The 25,525-nt window shown below is 49.4% G+C and overlaps 1 protein-coding gene across 6 annotated transcripts in view; it reads right to left on the reverse strand.

Moving 5' to 3' along the window:
* Positions 1–25,525, reverse strand: part of Bmal1 (basic helix-loop-helix ARNT like 1) — a 98,586-nt gene that overhangs the window by 16,713 nt on the left and 56,348 nt on the right. For 3 of the 6 annotated variants that reach the window (XM_050120470.1, XM_050120464.1, XM_050120465.1), the window contains 10 exons: positions 20,102–20,229; positions 16,342–16,467; positions 15,222–15,374; positions 13,096–13,134; positions 12,825–12,866; positions 11,402–11,559; positions 9,900–9,979; positions 5,338–5,430; positions 3,595–3,712; positions 1,084–1,233 (listed from right to left, as the gene is read on the reverse strand). In XM_050120470.1, coding sequence (XP_049976427.1) covers positions 1,084–1,233; positions 3,595–3,712; positions 5,338–5,430; positions 9,900–9,979; positions 11,402–11,559; positions 12,825–12,866; positions 13,096–13,134; positions 15,222–15,361 — 820 coding nt within the window. In that variant the 5' untranslated portion in view covers positions 15,362–15,374; positions 16,342–16,467; positions 20,102–20,229. Of the gene's footprint in view, positions 1–1,083; positions 1,234–3,594; positions 3,713–5,337; positions 5,431–9,899; positions 9,980–11,401; positions 11,560–12,824; positions 12,867–13,095; positions 13,135–15,221; positions 15,375–16,341; positions 16,468–20,101; positions 20,230–25,275; positions 25,424–25,525 lie in introns of those variants that run through there. The other 3 variants (XM_050120467.1, XM_050120469.1, XM_050120466.1) reach the window with 2 other exon arrangements.

Consider the following 25,525-nt stretch of genomic DNA (forward strand, 5'->3'; position numbering starts at 1 on the left):
ACAAATAAACACTCATATACATAAAATGAAAATAAATAATTTTTTTTTAAATCTCTGTTAGCCAGGTGGTAGTGGCGCACACATTTAATCCCAGAACACAGGAGGCAGAGGCAGAAAAATTTCTGTGAGTTCGAGGCCAACCTAGTCTACAAAAGCTAGTTCCAAGACAGGCTCCAAAGTTACAGAGAAATCCTGTCTTGAAAAACCAAAAGAATAGGGCTGGAGAAATGGCTCAGAGGTTAAGAGCAATGACTGCTCTTCCAGAGGTCCTGAGTTCAAGTCCCAGCAACCACATGGTGGCTCACAGCCATCTATGAGATCTGGTGCCCTCTTCTGACCTGCAGGTGTACATGCAGACAAAACACTGTATACATAATAAATAAAATCTTTAAAAAAGAAAAAAAGAAAAACAAAAAAAATAAATAAATAAATCCTCTGGTTATACCTGGGCATAACTAAATACCATAAGTAAAATCAGCAGTATTAGCAGACAGAGCAGGATGGGCCCCAGTGGTTACTCTGCAAATGTCCTTGAAGCTTCCTAGGAAGGTAGATTTAACCTATGTACACGGAGTTCAAAAGAGAAAGGAATGTCACCTGTGGGTGACATTACACACACACACACACACACACACACACACACACACACACACACACACACGTCAGTGTGGACAGAGGAAAGCAGTCCCAGGACAGAGAGGAGGGGCAGCTAAAGGGAGCAGAGAGAGAACTCTGCAAGAAGCCAGAGCTATGAATTTAACGCATGATGTCACTGGGGAAATTGGCCAGGAGGAGTCTAGAAGGGTGGGTACTCAAGAGACAGATCTGTGGCTGAATATGTTTTTTCCAGGCCACAACAGGGTTAGACAGAAATTAAACACAGAAAGTCTATTCACAAATCAGTGCCCATGGCAACACATCAGGGCTTCGTGTCCCCCATCTCTATTCCAGCTGCCCAAGGCTCTCAGATGAGAGCAGGCCCTGGCTTCAGGGTTAGGAGCTGCTGCTCTGGCCATCCTAAAAGCCCCGAGCCCAGGCATGCCCTCCGCAAGGCCCAGGATGGGAAAGGGCTGCTAGCTGTACCTTTCTTCTTTGAGCAGGTGGAGGCGAAGTCCTTATCTTCCAGCTTTACTGAGGGCCTGTTACACTTCATCCTACAGAAGAAAGAGCGGCGAGCTCCAGAGCACAATCGGGATGGCCCGGGGGTTATATCTGTCTTAACCGGAAGTCCAGCTGCAAACCAACACAAAGCGCAGTGAAATGAGGGCCAGGTTGCCTGTCAGGAGGGGCAACGTGACCTCAAACACAGCCCTTACTGCCGCACTGGTCACAAACATGATATATGCCATAGGTAACATTTCTCTCGGGCTTAGAGGTCAGAGGGTTCATGGAGGGGTCCCATGTAAACATAGGGATGTTTGCAGATGGGCAGGAAGTGCAGTAGACAGGTGGTGGGCCTGGTCTCAGGGTAAAAAGAAACACAGCAAAGTATTCCTGCCCAACAGGACCCGAGGATGAGAGGGAAATGGAGGTACACTAGGGACTGGTAACAGGGAGCCTCAATAATCAGTGCCAAGTAAGTGGCAGACACCTGGTCCCCGGCCGAAGGACAGGGGGGTCCTACTCAACAGATGCACAGGATTTGGGATACTGGAATGTGGGGTGGGGGCACAGGACTCCCTTTAAATTTCAGCTTGACAGGTCAGACTCCTTTGGGGGCCCAATTCACGGCCCCCATTCTAGATGCGTGCTCTGAGAAAGCCGCTAGTCTCATGCGGCTGCCGAATGTGGCTTTTCTGAGCTGAACAGGGCCGTGAGTGGAGAACACGCAGGATTCAGAGACAGCACCGAACAATGCTAACAAATCTAAACCGTTTGTAACAACTACATCAAGATAGTAACATCAAGATAAGATTGTAGGTTCATTATGTGAGGCGAAATGTCATAGTTAGCTTTGCATTTATTCTTACTTTTGTCATGTGGCTACCCCACACCCAAAACCAGACTTGCGGTTTTAACCACGGCACTGGGGACAGACCCCTGGGCCTTATGCACATGAGATAAGCCCTTTACTGAGCTTTTGCTCTGTGGGGTTGGGCTGTGAATTTACTCTCTGCAGGTGGAACAAGGCCTTGAAAGAGCAGGTGACTTTGACACACGTGTGTCCTTACACTACCCAGCATTGTGGAAGCCGGGACTACAGACACCACAGAGCGGGTGGGCACCACAGCTATGCCAAGCAGTGGCCACTGTCCAGGGCTCCTCTCCACATGGCCCTCCACAACACTGACTGTCAGCTTCTCCAGAATGCCAACCCAAGCCTGCCCACTGGTCAGCTCTCCCTCCTTGTACGTTTTGCTGTATAGGCAACAAACCGACCGTGAGACTCCACCCTGGTACCTGTCCACAGACCACTTCCTCTGCCCATCTCCCTTCTCCTCCTGGCACACATTAATCCATCTTTTCAAACCAACCTTAGCTGTCACAGACCCAGTGGTATCTGCCCTCATACCCCACGAGATTTACCCACCCCATGCTCCATGCCTGGCATTATTGCTGTGCAGGGTGTCCTTGAGGGAAGAGCCTCAAGGACAAAATGTCATTCATCTTTTTCTCCTTAGGTCAGTGATAGGTGCCAAGGCCGGGCTACAGAGGGCAACAGGTCCCAGGGCCAATGTTTGTTTTTTATAAAGAAACGCAACTTCCTGGAAGGGTGCTTTGAGGGGAGTTCTTTGCCACAGTCTCCATCAGCCATCAATATGGAGAGCTGAGAAACGAGAAAGCCATTAGGCAAGACTGCCCTGTGCCCTGACAGATCCAACACCAGTGCCACGCTTGCCACGTGCCGGGAACCATCAACATTCTTCGTGTAGCAAGTCAGTATCGTTAATCTTTCCAACACCCCAATGAACTCGGTCTGTTTTGCAGGTAAGAAAACAGGCACAGAGAGGGGAATAACATCCTCATGGCCACACAGCTCGTGACTGGGGGAGGCAGGATGTGTGCGAAGCCTCCCACGGGGTCAGCTCCTGGGTCCTGACTTGAGAAGCAGAGAGCAGCTGTGGGGAAAAGGGGCTGGGGTCAGAGAGGTGCTGATCCTAGGCTGCCGGAAGTGCGGAGACAAGAAACGGTGACCTTTTGTTTGTTTTTGGAGACAGGGTTTCTCTGTGTAGCAGCCCTGGCTGAAACATTGGCATTTTAAGTGTTCATTCTTAGATTTATCTTCTGAGGCTGCATGAGCACAACTCAGATGAGAGAGAGAGAGAGAGAGAGAGAGAGAGAGAGAGAGAGAGAGAGAGAGAGAGAGATTTGTTCAGGGGGAACAAGACAGGAGCACGCTACTAGGGAGTTCTAGTTTCTGAAAAGCAAGACCAGAATCAAGTCAAGTAGTTCCTCCTTCCACTAAGTCTGCACACTGAAGCTTCTCTGCTTTATAGACTACAATGTAAACAAACCGAAGTGGATAAAAATGGCAGAGAGGTAAGACAGGAGAGACTGGGGCCCAGGAACGGCTCTCTGCGCCTGGGTATTGGTGCGGCAGCATGGGGCGGCATGGGTAGTGATGAGGAAACACACAGCCTCCCTGGCACTCACTCTTTGCGTCAATGAGTCGCTCCCGGGGTGCGGTGTCTGAGGAAGACAGCTGCTCCTTGACTTTGGCAATATCTTTAGGATGCAGGTAGTCAAACAAACTCTGGCCAATAAGGTCATTCTGTGGGGATGAAATGGGGATGGACAGGTCAGCACCAGTGAGGTACGGAGGCACAGCAGCACCGAGAGTCTGCACAGCCCTGGCCTCTACTCTGTGTTCTTAAGCGCAAACATCTCATGCATTCATGTGACCCTGCACACACGTCCAGTCCTTTGCCTGGACAGACACCAGGAAGAGACACCTGTCCAACACTCTGCAGGAAAAAACAGAGAGAGTGGGCTATCTCCAACAATGACTTTATGCCCCTTCATTCTTTTTTGACAGGTATTGTTTGTTTTGACGTAGAATTTCCCTGTGTAGCCTACCTTGCCTGGGAATCTAGGTAGCCCAGGCTGTCCTTAAATTCAAGACCTTCCTATCTCAGCCACCTAAGTACTAGAGTAAGTGCCCAACTAGCCAAGGCCTAGCTTTGTGTGCCTTTGTCAACTGTATCCACTCACAGAGATGACAAGCCTCCCTTAACGAGTGCCAGGAGAAGAAAAATAAAACATCTTGGGGAAGCTAAATTTACATGAATTCTCATTTATAGACATGTCATTTTGATTAAAATCTTCTGCCTACCATGCTTCCGTGCAACTACCAAGATGTAAATGAGTAAATGAATTAACAAATATTCTGAGGATATAATACGTAAAATTATTATTCTAGCTTTCATGTGCCCTTCTTATTTAATCCTACAGGCAATCCCAAAACACAGTGTATGACAGTTAATGTTAACAGGACCTAGAAGACCCTGAGATACGGGCATCTGAGCATGCTTGCTGGGGTGATCTTGATTGTTAATTGATGTGGGACAACCCACCCACTTCTCCAGGCCCGTTTTCTATCTGAGATTCTGGACTGCATACATGGAGAAAGGGAGGCGGGGCTTGCATGCATCCATTGCTTGCTGCTTCTTGACTGTGGAAGTGTTGTGACCGGCTGCCTCAACCTCCTGACACTGACTTCCCTGGGGATGGCTGTGACCTTGAACTATGATCTGGAACAAACCCTTTCTCCCAGTGTTGTCTTTTGTCATGCGCTGTGTTTATCACATTAACAAGACAAGAAACTAAGACCACCTGGGTCATTATTATTAACACGTGGAGGATGCCAAGGCTCAACAGAGCTTCCCAGCATTGTGGGGTAAGTTCCCAAGGTTCTTATTCTTGGGCACTGAGTTACTTGTCTGCCTTTCTCTCCCTTGTCTGACAGCTTCACTCTGCACTCCTAGCCCACAGATGTGGGATCTTCACTTTGTACCAATAAGAAAACTTAAGTTGTTGGCTGGGTTGGAGTCACATATTCCAGTTGGGGGAAATATAGGACCCGTTAAAATTCTTCCTAAGTGTAAATTCGCCTCTCCATTAAGAAGTTAAGATTTTCGGATGGGCAGTGGTGGCGCACGCCTTTAATCCCAGCACTCGGGGATCCAGAGGCAGATGGATCTCTGTGAGTTCAAGGCCAGCCTGGTCTACAAGAGATAGATCCAGGACAGCCCCCGCCTCCCAAAAAAAAAGAAGTAGTTAAGGTTTTCGAAGAAGGGCATCACATGTGGCCCATGTACTTCGATTCTTCTGAAAAACTTGGGTGCTATCTCTAACGACCATAAAGCTGGCAGCTGCTGGCAGGGGCTCAAACGTTACCTGGCTGTAATTGAGGATCTTGAAGACAGACTCGGAGACAAAGAGGATCTTCCCTCGGTCACATCCTACGACAAACAAAAATCCATCTGCTGCCTAATCAGGAGAAATGGATAATCAATTTATCACAGGTCAGGACACACAATCTGAAAGCAAATCAGGGATTCATTTTCTATGGCTCCACCGCACGGGGCCACACACTGACACCTTCACAGACGTTAGAGGAAGAGGATGCTTACAGACAATACTGTGTGACTGCATTAAGATTCCCTCCCAGGAGGCTGTGTATTCCGTGTCATCTAACAATCAGGGGGAACAGGCCAATTAAAGAAAGTCCTGTTTCAGAACGAATTCAGTTTAAACTTCATCTTCTGGCTGTATGCAGGCCCGGAGAATTAGGCTTCACCGCTCTAATACAGTCCCTCTGCCCTGACTAACTCCCATTCTCAACGTGCCAGTCTGGAGCCACCCCGGAAGAAGAGTCTTGAGGAGGAATGATCTAGACCAGATGACCTGTGGGCATTTCTGTCCCTTGGAAGCAGCACCATTCCCTGGGTAGTTAGGGGGCCTCTACACTGAAAGAGAGGAGAGGATCTGAGCACAAGCAAGCAGGCCAGGGCTCACGCATTTATTCTCTTTGTTTCTGACTACAGCTTGCAAGGATCCATGTAGTACTCTCTCACTGCTCTTGCCTGTGGGCGCGGTGTCTAAATGGCCTGCCCTGATTTCCCTGTAATAAGGGATCAGGAGAATTGGAAGTATGAGCCAAACAAGCCCTTTCTTCCGCACCTGCTTTCTGTCAGGATATTTTTATCGCAAAGGTGGAAACGAAACTGAACAACTGCCATGGAGAACGTAGACCCTGAGACTGCAAGGACCCTTTAAGATCAGAATTCCATCTTGAGGATCTCAGCTGCCATCTGATCTGAACTCGAAAACCCTCCTTCACAGGGAGTGCTCTAGACCTTCAAACTTCACATCTACAGTGGGGTTATTGGGCTTTTGCTGATGGCCTGGCAGGAAGGTGGGTCACTTGTGTTCCTTCAGACACCTTCCCACTCCCTGCGCGTGCGCCCAACACACAGCGCAATTCAAACGTACACAGGTTCAGGAACTACTGCCTTCAACCATTTACTTCTCCACCCAAGGCTGAGCGATCCGTGTTGTAAGAAAAAGCAGCAGCGGTGATTAGATGCTTGCCTGGCAGCCATGAGGGCCCGGGTTCAAGCCCCACTTCTGCAAAAGCAGAACAAAATAAAACAAAACTTCCAGCATGAAATCCTTCCTCTCCTTCAGCTTAAGTACAGGTGGAATCTGGGGTGCCAACCAAGACCAGGATGGAAATGACATCCGGTGGGGAGACTGAAGCAGGCAGGGCCAGAGCAACAGCGAGGGGTTAGGTGGTGTTAGCTGCATGAGCCTGAGTCCTCCTGACAACCTTCCATGGATGACCACTCCGCTTGCTGGAGTCTTCTGGGCTCCCCTCACGCTCTTGCTCTTGAGACTCTGCTGCCCTGCATTCTGAGAGATCCTGAAAGCCAGGTGTGGTGGCTCAGGTCTGAAAGCCCAGGACCCAGGAGACTGAGGCAAGGGGACTGCAAGAATTTGAGGTCAGCCTGGGCTATACAGTGAGCTCCAGGCCAGCCTGGGCTAGAATAAGGTCTAGTAAAGGCACATAGGAAAGATGGCTTGCACTGGTCACAAGGGGTGCTAATTGCCACCACATGAGTAAGCCATAAGTCTTTGACAAATTCTAAAAGAAGAAAAGAGAAAAAAGTCTGTTGCTCTCACAAAGAAGGGCTTTAGAATACAGAATATAGTTTAGTTCAAAGAACTAGGGCATGAATTCAAGTGTCAGAAAGTAAAAGGCCAGCACAGTCAACTATCCTCGGACGTAAAGGGCCAGCACAGGCACAGGCAACAGCAACTGTCCTTGGATGTAATAGCTAGAGCAGGTAGCTGCCTAGGGTGTAAAAGTAAGAACAAGGGGGCAGGGGGACAGGATCACTTAGTTTGAGACCCTGTCAAGCCACCAGCCATGGGGAGCTCAGGTCCCTAAGCTGGGCCAGGGTGAAGGATGACAGTGAGAAGGAAGAAATTTTCCTGGCACCATCCGCTGGAAGCCTCATTATGTCAAAAAATTGGATATTAATAACTTCCTCATTTGCCTTACAGACAGTCATATCTCACAGGAGGAGTGTTCTCGGGGGTTTTGCTGAGGTGGGGATGCTGCAAGGAAAGTGACTGACAACCTGGTGGGAACACTGGGCAAGCCCGAGACCTGAGCAATAAAGGGCAGGCAGGGGGCAGAATCAGCATGGATTCAGTCAGTACTGCAGGCTCCAAACGATACTGCGCTCTGTAAGTCAAACAGCCAAGCAAAGACGCTGGGCGTGGGGACAGCTGAGAGCAGAGCTTTGGGGGTCACTCAGTGCCAAGGGCCAGGAGGACAGCCACAAGGACAGCCAGGGCTGGTTCCTTCTCAGAAGGGACGGCTGCTCGTGAGCAAGTGACTGAGTAGTCTGTCTAGGTTCAAAACGCAGGGAAGCAGAGTATGTGGACCTTGTAAGCTGGTCAGGCTGACTGACCCTCACTCCGTATTAGACATTCTGAAAGCCAGGCTCAGGGCTGGAATCTCAGCACCCAAGTGACCGAGGTAAGGGGACTGCAAAATTTTGAGGTCAGCTTGGGCTGTGGAGTGAGTTTTAGGCCAGCCTGGGCTAGAATAAGGTCCTTAGTAAAGGCGCATAGGAAAGATGGCTTGCACTGCTCACAAAAGGAATAAGGACCTGCTGCTAATTGTGACACCGTCATATATATCAGTGCAGACAGCCATCAAAAATGCATAGAATGGCTAAATAGGGAAAGTGTGTGTGTGTGTGTACGCACGCGTGTGTAATGGAATCATTTATTCAGCTGTAAAGAAAAAGATATGACCATAGATGGGATTGGAGATCATGTTAAGCCAGACTCAGAAAGACAAGTATCACATTTTCCCTCATATGTGGAATGCAGATTTAAAATGCACACATATTTGTATGTGTATATATGCCATGAGAGTAAAATGAGAAAGGACCTAGTGAGAAATGGGGAATAAAGATCCTATTACCCTGCCCACTAAAACATAAAATGACGTAACTATGTGAGTGGAACCTGCCTTCTGTTGATGCAAGTTCTTAGCAAGTGGACCCCTGGAAATGGTGAGGGACCGGACGTCAGCTCACAGCCACCAACATGGCAGAGAAGCAGGACAAGTTAACAGAGAAGACTACTGACAACTCAGACGGCGCAGCCCCTGCTGTATGGAGTAAATCAGCCAGTGTGTTCACTTAGCCAGCTGTGTGAGCAGAGAGAGAGAGAGAGGGAGGGTGGCTCCTGCAAACCAACAGCTACGACGGCACCCGCATAGCCACCCGGACCCAGTCACATGGGAAACAGAACCTATCTATCTGTCCATCAGGTCTGTTCACTACGGCTGAAACCTTCTGACTGCATGCAGCTCATCCTGAGCTGACAGGCCAGCAAGCACAACGCGCCTGAGACCAAGCTGAGCAGAAACGAGGTGGGAGCTATCCTGGGCTTTGCACGCTTCTGCTGAGAGACATGGCCACGATACTGTGGGGGTGGCAGGCACGGTGAGCCCTCGTGTGGGGGTACGGGTGGGTCCTCTACCTCTCGGTTGGTTACACTTTTCTGTTCTTTCTGTTTACACTGTGCCAAAGGGCATGCTGCTGACTGCAGGTTTGTCCCCTTTTGGTTTCTTAGTTCCTCTCCCTCTGCCCAGCGGCATGGCTGGAGCCTGGCACAGGCCTCCTTTCTGGAAGCCATAAATTCCTAAGATGCCAGCTTGGCCGTCCCTCTGCAGAGATATGCAAGACAAAGAGCGCGAAGGCCAAGCAAGTGAAAGCAAGCCCTCTTTCATGCCTCCTCTCTGGCGATTTCAATGTCTGGATAGGTTCAGGTGTACAGACAGATTCAGATGGAGTTTTTGAGTCAGTGGTTGGGTTAGAAGAGAAGGTCTCACCCATTGCCAGAATCAAAACTCTCTAAATGTGCATGAAGAAATCTGATTCTTAACTCACCCCTTCTTTCTCTGCATTTTTAGATTTATTTTATTTTATATGTATGAGTGTTTTGCCTGCATGTATATATGTGCACCACATAACATATATATGTGTTTCTGGGGCATTGGATCCCCTGGAGTTACAGATGGTTGGTTGTAAGCTACCATGTGGGGTGCTGGGAAACAATCTGAGTCCTCTGTGAGAGCAATAAGTGCTCTAAACCACTAAGCCATTGATTTAGATCCTCACTCCCATTTTTAACAAAATCCTTCTCTGACTTAAAAATCGCACTACCATAGATGCTCCCCTCTTTGCCTAAGTGATAGGAGATGTGGGTGTGGAACGGGTTTCGTGGAAGGAAAAAAAGATAAAGTGGGGAAGCAAGAGAGGAAGCAGGCCCAGGGAATTCCGTATCAAGATGTCAGTCTCCCGCACGCTGGACTTACTCTGGAACTCATTAAGAAACCAATGCTGCGAAAGGGGTTCCCAACTGCCACATACCCTGAGAATTAGGTGTTTCAGTTCATCATCGGATAGAAATGTTGGCTTGTAGTTTGCTTCTGTGTATGGGTTGGTGGCACCTTAGGGAGAAAAGGAAAGAGTGGGCAGACGTTTCTATTTAGATAGCATCACACTCCCCTGCCTGCAACCTGGGCTGAACCAACCCCTCGCTCTTTTACCAAAACATAGTGGGTCTGGCTCGGAGACAGAATCCTGTCACCCCAAGAAGAATCTCTTGAAAAGAGAATGCTACTGCTCCCAGGGTATAATTACGGGGGGGGGGGGGGGGGGGGGAAGGCCAGGCCCAGGGGGGGGGAGGCCAGGCCCTGGGTCCATTTGGGCAAGTTAATAAGCTTGGCAGCCTGGGGAGCATGTTACTCTCATCCACACAGTTCAATCCAGGACTGAGAGGACAAGCCTCCTGTCTAAAAGGCTCTTGATCTGCTATTCTCGAGAGCAATAGCTTAGCAAGGCCACTAATGACTGGGACGTGCAGAGTGGTAAAAGCAAGAGGCCCAGTGAAGGGCGAGACTAAGTGTCGTCTATGAAAACCAGGGTACCATGCGGAAGGAGGCAAAGGGGATGTCTGTGTCCTTCACGCCAGCTAACAAGGCACATGTCTTAATCGACATCCCTTGAAATTTTCCATCCAATCTGCTAACGATTCATTAATTCTAATCTGTCTCTTCACTCAAGTCAAGTTTTCATTCAAACATGAGAATCAATATTTCGATATTTTTTTAAAATAATGATCAAAAGTCGGAACAAAAGCAACTTCCTATTTCTGGTGGTCTTATACAGATACGAAGGCATGCCTCTCTTACTATGCTGGTCACACGGGGTCGAGCACCCTTTCCAAGTTTGTCCTGAAGCCCAGGGCTAGCTGGAAAATTCCAGGAACAGCATTCACCAAAACGGGTGCTGTATTTCAGATTCCTCCCGCAGTTTTGATGAAGTTGGTTCCACTTTCCTGTCTCTGTTTTCTCACCCTCCCCGCACTCGGCAAAGAAGGGAAATACTGCCTCCCTCACAAAGAGTCAATCTAGTTCAGGAAAATTCCAAGAAGATAAAAGTATCGTCTATGTTCATTTCTGATAATAAGCCTCTCTACCCGTGACTCAGTCATCAGACTCCTAGGCTCTTTCCTGCCTCCCTGTGAGTTCCTCGGTTTCTGATTTTGATCACTGTAAGGGATGCAGGCACAGGCAAATCGGAACCCCAGAGGTGCCCACTCCGGTAGTCAGAAAGCCGAGTACAGGTACAGAGGCATTTAAGCTCACAGGTTTATATGATCTGGGGAGATATGACTGCAAACTACCCCTCAGTACCCGCATCTGCTCGCTAACCACTTGACTTGGCCCCTGATCTGTGGCTGAGACACACAGGCACATCACTTAGGTACACACACAGAAAGAGATCGCCATTTGTGCCAGGGAGAGTGCAGGCAAGGGTGGTCACGTTTGCGGTCAAGGGTATAACGGTGATAAAGCCCGAGCTCTCACCTCTCAGCGTTTTCATGTGCTGAACAGCCATCCTTAGCACGGTGAGCTTATCTAGCTTCCTGGACATCGCATTGCATGTTGGTACCAAAGAAGCCAATTCGTCAATGAAACTGTTCATTTTGTCCCGACGCCTCTTTTCGATCTGACTGTGGGCCTCCCTGAACACGGGAGAAGAATGATTTCAGCTGAGATGCGCGCCAGCATCGAGGCAACACTGACAAAAATAAATGGGTTCTGACTGCTCCCAAGATTCTCTGACATGGGAAATTCAGACTGTAGAATGTTTCAAATTAGACTTTTATACTGAAAATCGCCCCCAAACGTTCTCACTGACAACTCAGAATTAGAAAACTGATTTGTTGTTTCGTTTATTTGTTTTTGGTGTTTCCCCATCTTTTAAGAAAAAAAAAATTATGACAGTTGTGCATCCACGAGAAACTGAATTTTTTTTTCTCAGTTATTCTTTTCTTCAGATTCTGTAAGACTAGGTTGTTGGGATGGGGACAGGAGGAGGAAGAAAGGAAGTAGAGTTTCCACACAGCAAGCCTCCAAAGCAGCCACGGAACACCCAAATCCCACAGCACACGCCTCTGCAGCCCGTGAGCAGCCTACTGTGTGGCCTGCTGAGGCCGTCATGTCTGTCTGGTGGAGGTAAGCAGTACCAACACGTTCTTGGATCAACCAGGACCCACCTAGATATAACAGATTCTCGGCCTGTCCCCAGGCTTCCTTTGAGGGATGCCGCATCGTGCTCTACCCCTGAACTGGCTGCCTGTCTAGATAGGAGAACACTTCCCTACAAGATGTGACCTGCTGTTTTCTAACCATCCTCCCACAAAAGAGCATCACCAATAGAGAAGTAGATACTGAAACACGGAGCCACCTACATAGGCTGGTCTGCAACTGAGAAGCCAGAATGTCAGGCTAGCCAGTCTGCAGCTTGCCATGACACAACTTTAACCATCCCTAGTTAGTGAAGGCAGAGAGGCATGAAGACCCAACAGAAGGCCATCAGCAAGTGTAACTGAGACAAGAAGGACCACGATCTCTGAGGAGCACGGGTGCCCAAGATCTGGCCTTCAGAGACTACTTGCGGCACAAGAAAGGTCTTTATCAGAGGTGAGACCCAGCCCAGGCTGTGAAGACAGGAGAGATCTTCAGCCTGGAAGGATTTTCTGCTACCTCCAAAGTTTCCTCCGGGTTAAATGTGCATAGATAACAACAAGCGAAGGCCAGCCCAATATAGGGGGAGCCCAGGGCAGAAGGTTAAACAAGCTAAAACACGCCACCTCCTCATTTCCTGAGGTGACAGTGCCCGAGATGACTCTACCAAATGGAATAAACGCATGGAGCCTCCTCAACTGCTCTCTAAGCGCCTGAAAGTAGACTGTTTTGTCTACTTTCAATCAGAGGTTGAACTTACCTTGCATTCTTGATCCTTCCTTGGTGTTCTGCATATTCTAACCTAGAGGGGAGGGCAGAAGATAAAATTTAGTCCCTGGGTATGAGTGGGAGAATTACACATCTCTGTTTTCTCCGTGCCAGACCCGACACCTCTCTACAGACGCACAGTGGTTCTCCGTTATTAGCATGCTAGAGACTGGGGACTGGGAGGCAGCCTTGAGCTCACATTCACTGTGCAAAGAGAATGAATGGCCACAAGGTAACTGAAGTTCAAGTCTAGGTTATGGTACCTTCCATGAGGGTCATCTTTGTCTGTGTCCATACTTTCTCTGCAAAAACAAAAGCAGATAATCACATGTTAATACAGATGTAGAGGATAGTTTCTTATCATACAGAAGGCTCTCGCTTATTCAGAAAGCTCAAATAAGCAAGATATAGAAGTGGATGTATAATAATAACATGAAAAACCACAAGTGTACCTTATTATAAAGCCTAGACAGGCATTCCACATTACCAAACAAAAGTATGCATATGGCCAATAAACTAATTCATCATATGACTGTTTGAAAATTGGGAATCGACAGTGTTTATGGAGACTTTTAATTAACCAGAGTGGCCAGACATCTGTGCCTCCTCATTCTTTGGTTGTTCTGGATACACGGTGATAAATAAAGTTTACTCTGTCTCAAAACATATCAAACCCCAAAGACACTAGTGCACGTATCTATTTGTTGGGTGGTGAATGAAGGGAGGAGGGGCTAATGAAAGCCCTGACCAACAATGAAGGGCAGAGCAGAGCCCCAGGCAGCATCTCAAAAGCATTGCCACCACAGGTTGCTCCGAGGTCAAGAGGGCAGCCCCACACTCAAGAAATCAAGATGAAGAGGAGTATGAAGCGCCACAGAGGATCCTGGGGTCACAGCAGGGCCTGCCTCCCTTTCACAGACCCCAGAGATCCGTGTTTGGTGGCATTTAGCGGTTCAGTAAACAAAGACCAAAATCCCCAAAAGAAGAGTTCATCTCTTCTTAGGGGCAAGCTCACTTCTCTGTCCAACTCAAACACTCATCAAGAAGGCACTGACGGCCTTCTCTCCTGTCTCCCATGTCTCCCAAGGGAAGGACTGTGGCCCTTCACACAATACAAACTATTTTCTGGAATGCTGGATCACATCAAGGGCATCCTAACACAGCGGCTCCCGATTAGGTGCCCTGGGTATTTCATAGGCAGCTTCTCCAGTGAGTCCTGGGGTTCAGCGGAAGCCGTGCAGGTCACCAGGCAAAGGTGTCCCTTTGCACTGGAATTGTGTCTACCGCTGTGACCAAACTCACACCCAGGCAAGAGGAAGCCAATGGCCTTAACATAGGAAAACTACAGGGGGGTAGAACGTGAGTTCTAGAAGGTAATTTGCAAAAAATTGCAAACGTGGGGTCCCACAGAGGAAGCCTGAGGGTTACTGGGTGAAGATGAGGCTGAAAATCACAGGTCCAACGGAAATCTTAGAACACATTAGTTGCTCCACTGGCATTTGCCCGTGGTCTGTGTTGGGGTGTGAGCACTATTGGCAGGAGCCCCACAATCTGCACACCCACTTTCCCTCCCCTGGGCTGTGACGCTCAGTGGCCTGGGATGACTTACACATTAATCACAGCATCTCCTAGGGGCACCTGAGCTGTGCTCCCCAAATCGGACCTGTGGACTTCTGCAGAAAGGACGTCTGCTGGGGGCGCTACCTCCTCAGAGAGTCTTCACTCAATATAACAAAAGAAAATCCTTCAAGGGACTCCACATAGCTGCCTCAGTGATGTGAAGCCTGCCTCCGACCGGTCTACCCTGCCTCCCTCCCTAGTGGGCTACGGGGGCAGGAGAGTGGGTGCTGAGCAGGAAAATGTACTTTCTCAGAAGAAAAGTCAAGTCCACAGAGAACCAGAGCTACTACTGAACGCTGCAGGTGCGTGCTAACTGACACAGAGTCAGTCAGTACCCCGCGGCTGTCGACGTGCTGACTCCCACTCCTCCGTGCCATACGCACGAGTTAAGCAGTTGAAACTGTCTTCAAAGAGGCTGCATGGGCGCTCTCCCCAACATTGCTTCCCCACATTGAGTTCTACTCAAAGGAGCAAGCAAAGGAAGGGGGTGGGAAATGGGAGGGGGGGGGCAAAACTTGGCTTTAAGGCTGTTCTTTCCCCCCCCCCCCCCCGTGCCATGAGCAATCTGAGGACAGGAGGTGACATGAACACATCAACAGTGCTGCTGGCCTTCTTTGCTTGACATCTAGGAGCTGATGAAGCCCAAATCAGATGTGTAGCACTCGGAAGGGCCCTTAGCTTCCCACACTTTCCTCTGGGGACAACGGCAGCTGTGGCAGGTGCTCTATGCCCAGGCCCTGGCCCGAGCTGACCGTCCCAAGGGCCTTACTGGTAGTCGGTGGAGCTGCCCTTCCTCTTGCGGTTGCAGTCCACGCCGCTGGTGCCCAGGGAAGCGGAGAGCAGGTCGGTGGGGCCTGGGGACATGAAGTCGCTGATTGTTGAAGAGATGTCCATTCTCTGGTCCGCCATTGGAAGGGAGGCACTGAAACGATCGCAGGAGAACACTTACTTCTCCGGGAACATCTCATGTTTAAAGATTTGTTTGATCTTTACTTATGTGTATGCGTGTGGGTGTGTGGTACCTCTAGAAGCACGAGGCATCCAGTCCCCCAGAGCTGGAGTGAGGAGCAGTTGCGTGCTGCCCGACAAGGGTGCTGGGAACTGAACCTGGCCCTCTGGAAAGGCAGCATGAGTCATCACCAGCCCTGGGAGAGCTCTTTCAGTATGTTCTTCTGTGGGGTGCAGGGCCTGGACGGCACTGAGGACACAGGTCTGGCTTACTGCAATAGCAGCACTCACCCCGCAGCCCAGCAGAGGCACACGGGGCCGTGTGGGGAAAGCCTCGTGCTTATTTTGAGAGTTTTAATTTGTAATTTATGAAGACACTATGTCTTTGTAAAAGTGTCTGTGTGCCCAGAGAGGTTTAGTGGCATCTTCTAGGACCTACAGTGGGGGAAAGAGGAGCCAGACTGAGACGGGAGACATATACTCAGACGTAGGCAGTTTAATTTACTCTGAATTAATAAACAGATTAATCAGTGAAATAAACATGAAACACAAGTTGGTTTTTGTGCTTGTTATAGTTTTTGTAAAAAAACAAAATGTGGAAAAACACAAACTATAAGAGGCACACACATTGCTCTCGGAAAGTAATAGCAGGAGAGCCATGAGTTCAAGACTAGCCTGGGCAGCATTAGTGGGGCCCAGTCTTAACTGCGATTCTTCTCCAAAAGAAAGCCTAAGTCCTACTGCAGAGTTAAGAAAACATGATCCCCCTTCTCTCTATCCTCACCCTGCCCCTCCCCCTTCCACCCTTCCCCTCCCTCCCTGTTCCCAGCACCTGCTCACATAATCAAACAGACACTGAAAATGACCGACAGTACAAGCCATTTTCCAAGTTCATATTTTACAAGCACAGAGTACACTGGCTCAGAAAAAGTCTTAAGTACCTGGTAAGGGTCTCTAACTCCAAACCCTAGTGAAGAGGGGTCGCCCAGAGGGCCTCCAAGAGCTCCAAGCTCCACAGGATTTGACTGGGGCGGTCACTCCCACCCTCTGGGCCCAAGTTCCCACATCTGTAAAACAAGAGGGTAAGGGTGAGCCCCGCTCCCCAAAATCACTAGTGTGCCCTGAGGCTAGGGCCCAGCCCTACTGGTCAGGCCGGTGCCAACTCCCGCACACAGTTCTGGAACCGACATCTTTATGCATGGGTCTCTCTCCATTTGTCACCTCAGGCAGCTAGTGGGCAGCTCTTGTGATCTCTAGTCCCCAAAGCTGCCTGGCCAGTCTCCGGAATTTTAGTTATCACCGATGTTGCTTCTCCCTTCACAGGCCTTTGTCTCCCCTGGTGTCTATACTCAGTCCCTGCTTCTCTACCACATGCCTTCTGCCCAGTCTTCACCTGCGTGCTACAGAAGATACACACTTCGGAGGCCCACAGGGCTGCCAGCCTCCCCTCACACCCTGGCCACTGGTGTCCCTTCTGCTCTCAGGGACTTCCTGTTGGCTCTCCTGTGCAACTTCCAACGTCCCCCTCATTCTCCTTTTTCTCTCTCTCTTTTCCCCCACCGCCCCCACCCTGGTACTGGAATCTGATGCTAAGGCCTAGTGCCTGCGGCCAATGCTCCACCACGGAGCCACACCCCCAGCCCTGCCTGCTGGCTGTAAGTCAAATGGTGGCCAGCAAACACATCTAGCAGCCCCAGCGGGTGCTGCTGCTGAGGCTCCGCCTTCCCTAAGGCCTGTCTGAATCCAGCCACTCGGTGCTCAAGCCCATCATTCCAGGGCCCCTACCCCTGCCAATCCTGCACCACCCATGCTCCCCACACGACCGGATCGTTCTCATCTGGTCATCTGGGTGAGCAGATGTCATATAATTGCATCCTGGAGGGAAAAAAGCCAGCACATTATTTGTCCCTATTGCTCAGGATGTTGAACCCAGGGCCATTTGCTGGGCAGATGCTCTACCTTAGTTCTGTGCCATCCCCCACCCTAAATAAACTGTTTGGGACATTGTCTTCCTATTGTCCCATTTTCTATGTCTCCACCTTTTTCTTGTTTTTTTTTTTTTTTTTTTTTTTTTCAAATAATCTAACTCAGGTCAGGATTTTTTTTAAAGTCTAATTTACTTTTACTTTATTTTATGTAGGTGGGTGTTTTACTTGCATGATGTCTATATACCCACTTGTGTGCCTAGCATCCATGGGTGTCAGAAAGAGGCACCTAGTTCTCTGGATCTGGAGTCACAGAGGGCTGTGAGCCACTGTGTGGGTGCTGGGAATGGAACTCTGGTCTTCTAGAAGAACAGCCAGCACTCTTAATTTCTAAGCCATCTCTCTCCGGTCCCCAGGTCAGGCTTTGTCCCTACACGATCTCTTTACAAGACTGGGTTGTCCATGATAGCTCAGCAAGGACCATGGTTTTCTAGACCAAACAGCCAGCTCGCACTCCCTACCCCAGTGACACCAGCAGAGCTGACCTCTCCATGGCTACTGTCTCTGTCCACGCTCAATCCATAGGAGTTCTAGCTGACTGTCTCAAAGGCCACCCATACTGTGACAACCCCAAGCGTATATCTCCAGCCTGGCTGTCCCCTGAACTCTAGACTTGTCCAACCACCCATGCCCCAAACATCTTCACCTAGGTATGTGACAGAGACCATACTGACATGCTCATGCTCCCAAGCAAGCCTTTCCGGCCTCCTGAGTAGTCAAGTGGCCTCCACCATTCTAGGCTCCAAGTCAAGGAGCCACCTGACCCTGCCATTTGTCTTCTTATTGGCATGGAATTAAAAATACAGAACAGGACACTGCTAAATGTCACCTTTGCAGTGACACTTCTTTGAAGGGCCATACAGCATGAATCCTGTCAACCCTCCTTTCCAATACCTCGATTTAAATTGTTCAAATCCACATTTCCTCTATAACAACCTCCTTCCCGCCCTCCCCACGAGGCGGTCAGCTCTGGAGAGCAGGGGCTCCACTCTAATGACTGCCCCCAGCGTGCGGAACTCTTCCTGGCACACAGCAGTATACCACCAGATCAGAGATGAATCAAATTATCTGCATACGACAAAGAGGAGCTCTGCGCTCATCACAGATGCTGTAAATGCTTTTTGCTTTCATTTCCTTTTGACTTTTTGAATTTCCTATGTAGTCTTAAAACATTACAAAAATCATTTTCAAAATAATAGAACACAAATATCCTCATGTCAATATTTTGTAATTTTTAATTTATTTCATTTACCTTTTTTTTTTCCCAGACAGGATCTTGTTGTGTAGCCTGGAACTCATTACGTAGCCCAGGCTGGCCCAAACCAGTGATCTACCTACTTCAACCTCCCAGTGGTAGGATTACAAGCATAAGCCACCATGCAGGCTTATATTTAATTTTAGTCTTGTGTATGTATGTGTACATGTTCATGTGTGCACCTGTGTAAAGATGTGTATGCACACACATGTACATGTATAGAGGCTGAAGTTGACTTTGGATGCCTTCTCCAATCATGTGCCTCATTCCTTGAGACAGGGTCTCTTACTGAACTCGAACTCACAGACTGGGATAGACTGGTTGTGGCAAGCCCCGGGATCTACCTGTGCCCACCTTCCCAGCACTGGATCGCAAGGGCATGCCTTTATACTCGGCTTTAAATTTTGTATTTTTTTAAAGATGTATTTATTTTTATACATATGAACATCTTTGCCTGTATGTATGTACATGCACTATGTGTGCCTGGCACTCTGGGAGGTCAGAAGAGGGCACCAGACCCCCTGGAACTGTAGTTACAGAATACTGTGAACTGTCATGTGGGTGGTGGGAACTGGACCCAGGTCCTCTAGATGAGCGGCCAGTGTTCTTAACCACTGAGTCATCTCTCTCCCCCTTTTAACAGTTTTAATTATAAGCATGTGTATGTCCGCGTACACGAGTGCAGGTGCCCACAGAGGCCAGGTGCCCTGAACCCCTGAAACTAGAGTTAGAGGCAGTTGTGAGCCACCCAATGTGGGTTCTGGGAATCAAACTCAGGTCTCATACAAGAGTACTAACGTGCTCTCAAGTGCGGAGCCGTCCCTCCAGCTTCTATACCCAGTTTTCCACGTGGGTCCTGGGATTGAACTCAGGTCCTTAGGCTTGCTCGACAAGGGCTTTACCAGCGGGGCCTTCTCTCTAGCCCCTAATTTCCTTTTCTCCTTACAGATTCAATCCCGCAACTGTTCTGATATACCATTTACGGTTAGACATTTCTCTCCTCTCTAGAGTGGATGCACCATTGTCCAAGACCTACTTCTTAGACCACGCTTCGTGTTACCAAACACCTAACGTGGTTCCTCTGCTGAAGGGCTGGGTTCACTCTTACTACTCTGTTACCCTAATCTAGTTCTTTTAATTCTACTATCATACTATTTGTACAAGTGTGGCTTCCAAGCACATCTTAATTTACTAATAAAGGGAAAACAATCTCCAAATTATTTTTCCTCTATTAGTCTTAGATTTCAGAACCATCTTGTCTATTCTGGCTTGTCTTCACACCGACCTTCAGGGAAGCAGGAGAGCGGCTGAATATATAACCTCCCCTCCAGGTCTTTGTGGTCTACAGACCCTTTCCCCTGGCACATGTCAGACCTGGGGTACCACCAGGACCTGACTCACTTTTTTAACAGCCTAACAGCTAAAGGCCACCAATGACCATCAGCTGCCAGGGGTTATTACCTGAAGTTACACTTCTCAAGCTTCGATCCAGCGTGGGAGGTACAAGGGACCGCTGTACTTGCTGGTCACCTCAAAGTGACTTTCATGTTTTGTAGCTTCCTTCCAGGCAATCAACTTCTTCCAAAACCCTACAGTAGAAAACCCAAACAGGTCATACGGGGATAAACAAACCTGGAAGTCTCTCGTGAGCTAAAGGGGATGGGAGGGCTAGCTCCTGACCCACATAGAGCAGGCTCCCAGTCCGTCCATCACCACATCCTGGCCACACTCGTTGGCCCAGCACTGCCTGTCTTTTACATCCCTGTGATGCCTGAGTTGCAAATGCATGAATCTGACAGACGCTTCCTGTGAAAACCATGCCTTCTAAGTATGGATTCCCGGACACGTTCTTAGGAAAGCTAGGCATGTTTTATTACTTCTTTTACTGGGTTACACAGTAACTGTGAAAGTCCGGGTGTTACTTTACATCAGACACTGATCCACTTACGTGGGTTAACTGATTTAGACTTGAACATCACTCACGGAGGCAGGTTTTTTTTTCTTTTTCTTTCTTTCTTTCTTTCTTTCTTTCTTTCTTTCTTTCTTTTTCTTTTTGAATTTTCGAAACAGGGTTTCTCCGTAGCTTTTGGTTCCTGTCCCGGAACTAGCTCTTGTAGACCAGGCTGGCCTCGAACTCACAGAGATCCGCCTGCCTCTACCTCAGGAGTGCTGGGATTAAAGGCGTGCGCCACCACCGCCTGGCACAGAGGCAGGTTTTTACAAAGGGAAAATCCTTCAAGAGGTCAACAGACTAGTCAGCATCACACTGAGAGTAGCGGGCCACCACAAGCAACTGACAATATTGTTCAGTTCAAGCTGGGAGTGGTGGCGGGGCTGGAATCTCAGCACTTAGGAGGTAGAGTCAGGAGGGTCGGAAGTTCAAGGTCATCCTCAGCTACACAGGAAATTCAAAGTCAAAATGGGAGACAGTGAGACCTCGTCCCAAAACAACAGTGCTGGGCATATAGCCCAGCAGTTGAGAGAGCTTGTTACTCTTCCAGAGGACCTGTGAGTTCTTAGCACTCACATAGGGTCGCTCACAACCACCTGTAACTTCAGCTCCAAGGGATCTTCTGGCTTTTATGGCCATTGCTATCATGAGCACATACCTACATGCAGGCATACACATACACACCATATTTTTTTTAAAAAAATGTTTTTAAAAACAGCTCTCTATGCAAATGAAAGCAGTCACCTTTACCCAGAGGACAGAAAAGGACATAAGTCTTTTGGCCCAAACAAATGCCAGCAGGACCAGCTCAGGTGTTTAAAGAAAATCCCTGTGAACAAGATGTCTAATGCTAAAATGGGCATAACATCTGCAAGGGGTCATGTCAGCCAATTGAAAATAATGCCACCTCCTTTCAGCACCCAGGCCCCACACTCTTGCCCTTCGGATCTCTATGGTAGTTTCCTGGGGTGGGGGGTGGGGTGGGAAGGTTGATGTAGAAGGAACACAGGGTCCTTCAACATGCTCCTCATGCATGTTGTTCTGCCTGCAGCAAGCAACCTGCAGCTGAGAATGCTCTCCTGACCTCCTGAAGCAAAAGCCCTGGCACTGTACTGGCTGACTCTGGCAGTCTTTGCAAAATGCTATCTGCCTCGAGGATCCTAAGACCTCTAGATGACTATCCAGGTCCATGACTCCTCCATGCAGCCAGCCTCAGAATCCTTCATGGTCCAACACTGTCAACTCCAGTCCAGGCACGTGCAAACATTAGATCTGGGGACAGAGCTAACAGTGACAGTCTCCAGGCTTCCCATATGCAACTCCAGCTCCACCTGAGTCCCTGTCCAGATGGAACATGGTTTTCTCAACTCCTAAGTCAGCAAGGTCTAAGTTATGCAGGGCCTGTCTATACATACTTGCACGCATGTGCACACGTGTGCGCACGCACACGCAGCCCTCCCCAGAGCTCCTCCGAAGGATGGATCTAGCTACTCCCCTGTATTCCCTGCCAATGTTCTGTCAGACACCATTCTCTCCAGATTCAGCCCCTCCCTCTACAGCCAGTGAGAGAAAGCCCTCACCCTCCTCCCGTAGGGCACTCTAAGCCTCATTTTTCCTTAAGCCAGAAAAATCCCAAACTCCCTAGCAGGACATGCTGGGCTCACTCAGTGCTAACACACTGCCCAGGGCTCAGGCCAAGAGGAAGCATCAAGGTACCCAGGGACTAGGTGGCAAGGGGACTCTCTTACCTGTTCCTTGGTAAGGCTTCCATGCTATTGCACCTCCCCCACCCCCATCCGCTCAACTAGAACCCTGCAGCCCCCATGCCTCACTCTAAGCATCCATGAGCAGACAATCCAGGTCTTTTACTGTATAGAATTTATATCCGCTAACTTAGACGCTGCGATTATCCACATAAAACATAACCGAGAATGCATCCCTAACACGTCAGACAGGCGAGGGAGCTGAGCAAGAGAGGACACTTGACATTATTTCAGAAAACTTTCCTTTCCATGAAGGCATTCTTAGACAGAAGAACAAAAATAGAGAGGGGACCAAGAACAAACAAACAACAAAAACAACTAAATAAACAAAACACAAAAGTCTCAGTTTTCTGTGCTATTTATTTCTGAAAGGGGCTTGAGAGGCAAGGCGGGGAGGGAGCTCCTGGAGGCCTTGGGTACCTATGAAAGGGACCCTCGGGGGCAGAGGGCTCCAAGGGCCTGCCCCTCCCTGGTACAAGCATGTAAATGGCACATAGAGGCCACTCCTGGAGCCTGACCTGTGACTCGGATGCCCACTTCTGAGCTAGAGTCCTACAGGTAGAAAGAGGGACTCACTGGAAAGCCAGGAAAGCAGTTATGGGGGAACTCCTGAAATGACTGGAAAGAGCACAAGGCACTGCCCCACCCACTCCTGCCCCTCAGAGGACAGGGACCCAAGTGCCATCCAGAGAAGCAGGAGGCGGAAGGAATCGTCACAGCCCAGGCTGCTCTTGCAGAGTCGTTGCACAGCTGAGAAGGCGAGGTGGGAGTGTTAACTACCAGTGGGCACCAAAGGAGACAGTGTTCCTCTGCAGAGCAAGACAGTGCTAAACTCCAAGCCTTAAGAAGCCCATCCTAGCATCTGCAGGAAAGACAGCCACACTGAAGCCCTCCATCAAGACCTTTTGTCCTTGTCCCTTTTCTCTCATCCTTGCCCCAATATCTCAGAAGGCTATCTGTAGATTGCATGTATGTTCCAACTGTTAGAGACAGGTGAAGACATCCCATTTCTCTCTGGGATCAAATCACCTTTAAAATCTATTAGTACTATTAGTGGGGACAGACAGACAGTTCAGTAGTACAGCACTAACCCAGCATGCATGAGGCTCCAGCACTGCGGGGGGAGGGGCACTATTAGTATTTGTAAGTTCTTACAGTCAACACTCTTGGGGCTCATTTTCCCGTAAATAAGCAAAGGATTTGGAGTATGGGGCCAAGCTCCCTACTGCCACCTTGTAGATGTTCCCACGTTGCCCTGGCTACCTTTTTTTTTTTTTTTTTTTGATTTTTCAAGACAGGGTTTCTCCGTAGCTTTTGGTTCCTGTCCTGGAACTAGCTCTTGTAGACCAGGCTGGCCTCGAACTCACAGAGATCCGCCTGCCTCTGCTTTCCAAGTGCTGGGATTAAAGGCGTGCGCCACCACTGGCCGGCTGCCCTGGCTACCTTGAGCAAATGGACTGTCAGTCAAACAGCAAGCGGAATGGCTATACCAGCACTGGCAAACTGGACACTCCCCAGATGCCTTGAGGAAACTGTACGGTGGTCTCGGTTAATTTCCCTGAATTCTGAAGGCACAGCCCCAGCTAGGACAGTTTCCAACAGTTTGTGACAGACATTTCACTGCTACAGACCTCCGTGAGCTCTACGTGAAAATACAAGCATTCCCGCCTAAGCTGGGGAAGGAGTACTGTGACTGATGCAAACACGAACTTTAGCTTGAATGTGGTTGGTACAAACACCCTTCTCCAGCCACTTAAGTGTGACTTGCCAGTAGACTAGCTGGGACACACCCCCACCCCACCCCACCTCCACCTCCTCTACTGTCTCACCTGGTGTTCCAATTTCAAACTTAATACGAAGTGTCTCTTCAATGGTCTTCTCCTGCCTACATTAAGTAGAGCAACTGAGCTGGTACCATGCACGGCAGCCAGGATACTGGCATGGAAGCAATGGCAAAGGCCGCAGGATGGAAGTGACAGCTGAGTAGCTGGCACCCCAAAGAGCAGTGGAGTGGCCACCTAGCTGACGGGTGAGTAAGAGTCATACAGCTCTGCAGTCAGCAGGTCAGGCTGCAAAAGCAGCAACGCAGCTGCAAACAAGCCAGGGCCTCAAACTCGGCAGTCAACAGCAGCAGAAGCAGCAGCAGCAAGGGTGGCCAAAGTGGCTGCCCACCAGGGCAGCTGCCATAGCAACAGAGGCAGCAGGGGACAGGAGGTACAGTATAAGGGGAGAAGGCGGAGAACTAAGCCTGAGGAAAGACAGAAAGCAGCAAAGCGCTGGAGAAGTTGCTGGAATACCAGAGCTGTCAAGTCTTTGGGTCCAAGGGTCTCTGACACACGGGGCTCAGGAGCTGCAATCCTAGCCAGCGCTGAAGGCTGAGGAATGCTACTGAAGCCTGCCTGGAAGCTGTGACGCTAGTCACTACCGAGGGAAACCCTGACTTCCTAGGGATGCAGAGCTATAACGCATGTGCAGCCTAGGCCTGCAGGAGCCCCCTACTGCTGTACCTGCCAGCCGCCACAACTGCTTACTCCTGTCAATTGTCTGCACAGTATCTACCCAGGCAGAACAAAAGGACCCCAGCCGGCTGATGCTTAACACTAGGGAAGAGGCTACACTGTGCTCTAGTGTCAGGCCTAACTATGTGACTTTCCTGCCCGACCCCCAGAATACATGAGTAAAGGCGACAGCTAGAACCTTTAGCACAGTGGGTATCCCTGGCACAAGGTCCTCCTTGTAGCCAAGGTGCTGGGTGGACAGCACTGTAAGGGAAAAAGACCTTTGAGGCTGCCCATCATGAGGGTGAGGCTTCACCACACACCGCCACTGTGACAGGCGACTTCCCAGTCTCTAGAGCTCCACTCTGGATGCCCCAGCCTGTGCTATTAGAGCAGCACGGATGAACGGAATGGCCAACTCACCCGTTCGTCTGCTTCCATCAGTCCTGAAACCTCTGCATCCCAGAGGACCCTAAGAGCTGGTTCTGTTGTCTCTGCTGCTGCATGTCTTACAGTAAGGCACAAGCTGACAGAAGGACATAGCTACTGGGGTGTTAGAGCCACGGGGCAGCCAGGCTGGCAAGTCTGCCCATGGCAACAACCGACTCACTCACGGTGGTCATGACCCAGCTCTCTAAGGAAAGAGTAAAGAACTGTGGTCATGACCCAGCTC

Source organism: Alexandromys fortis, unplaced genomic scaffold (genome assembly GCF_014885135.2).
Source record: "Alexandromys fortis isolate MF-2015 unplaced genomic scaffold, M_Fortis_MF-2015_v1.1 scaffold_191, whole genome shotgun sequence".
Lineage (NCBI taxonomy): Eukaryota > Metazoa > Chordata > Mammalia > Rodentia > Cricetidae > Alexandromys > Alexandromys fortis.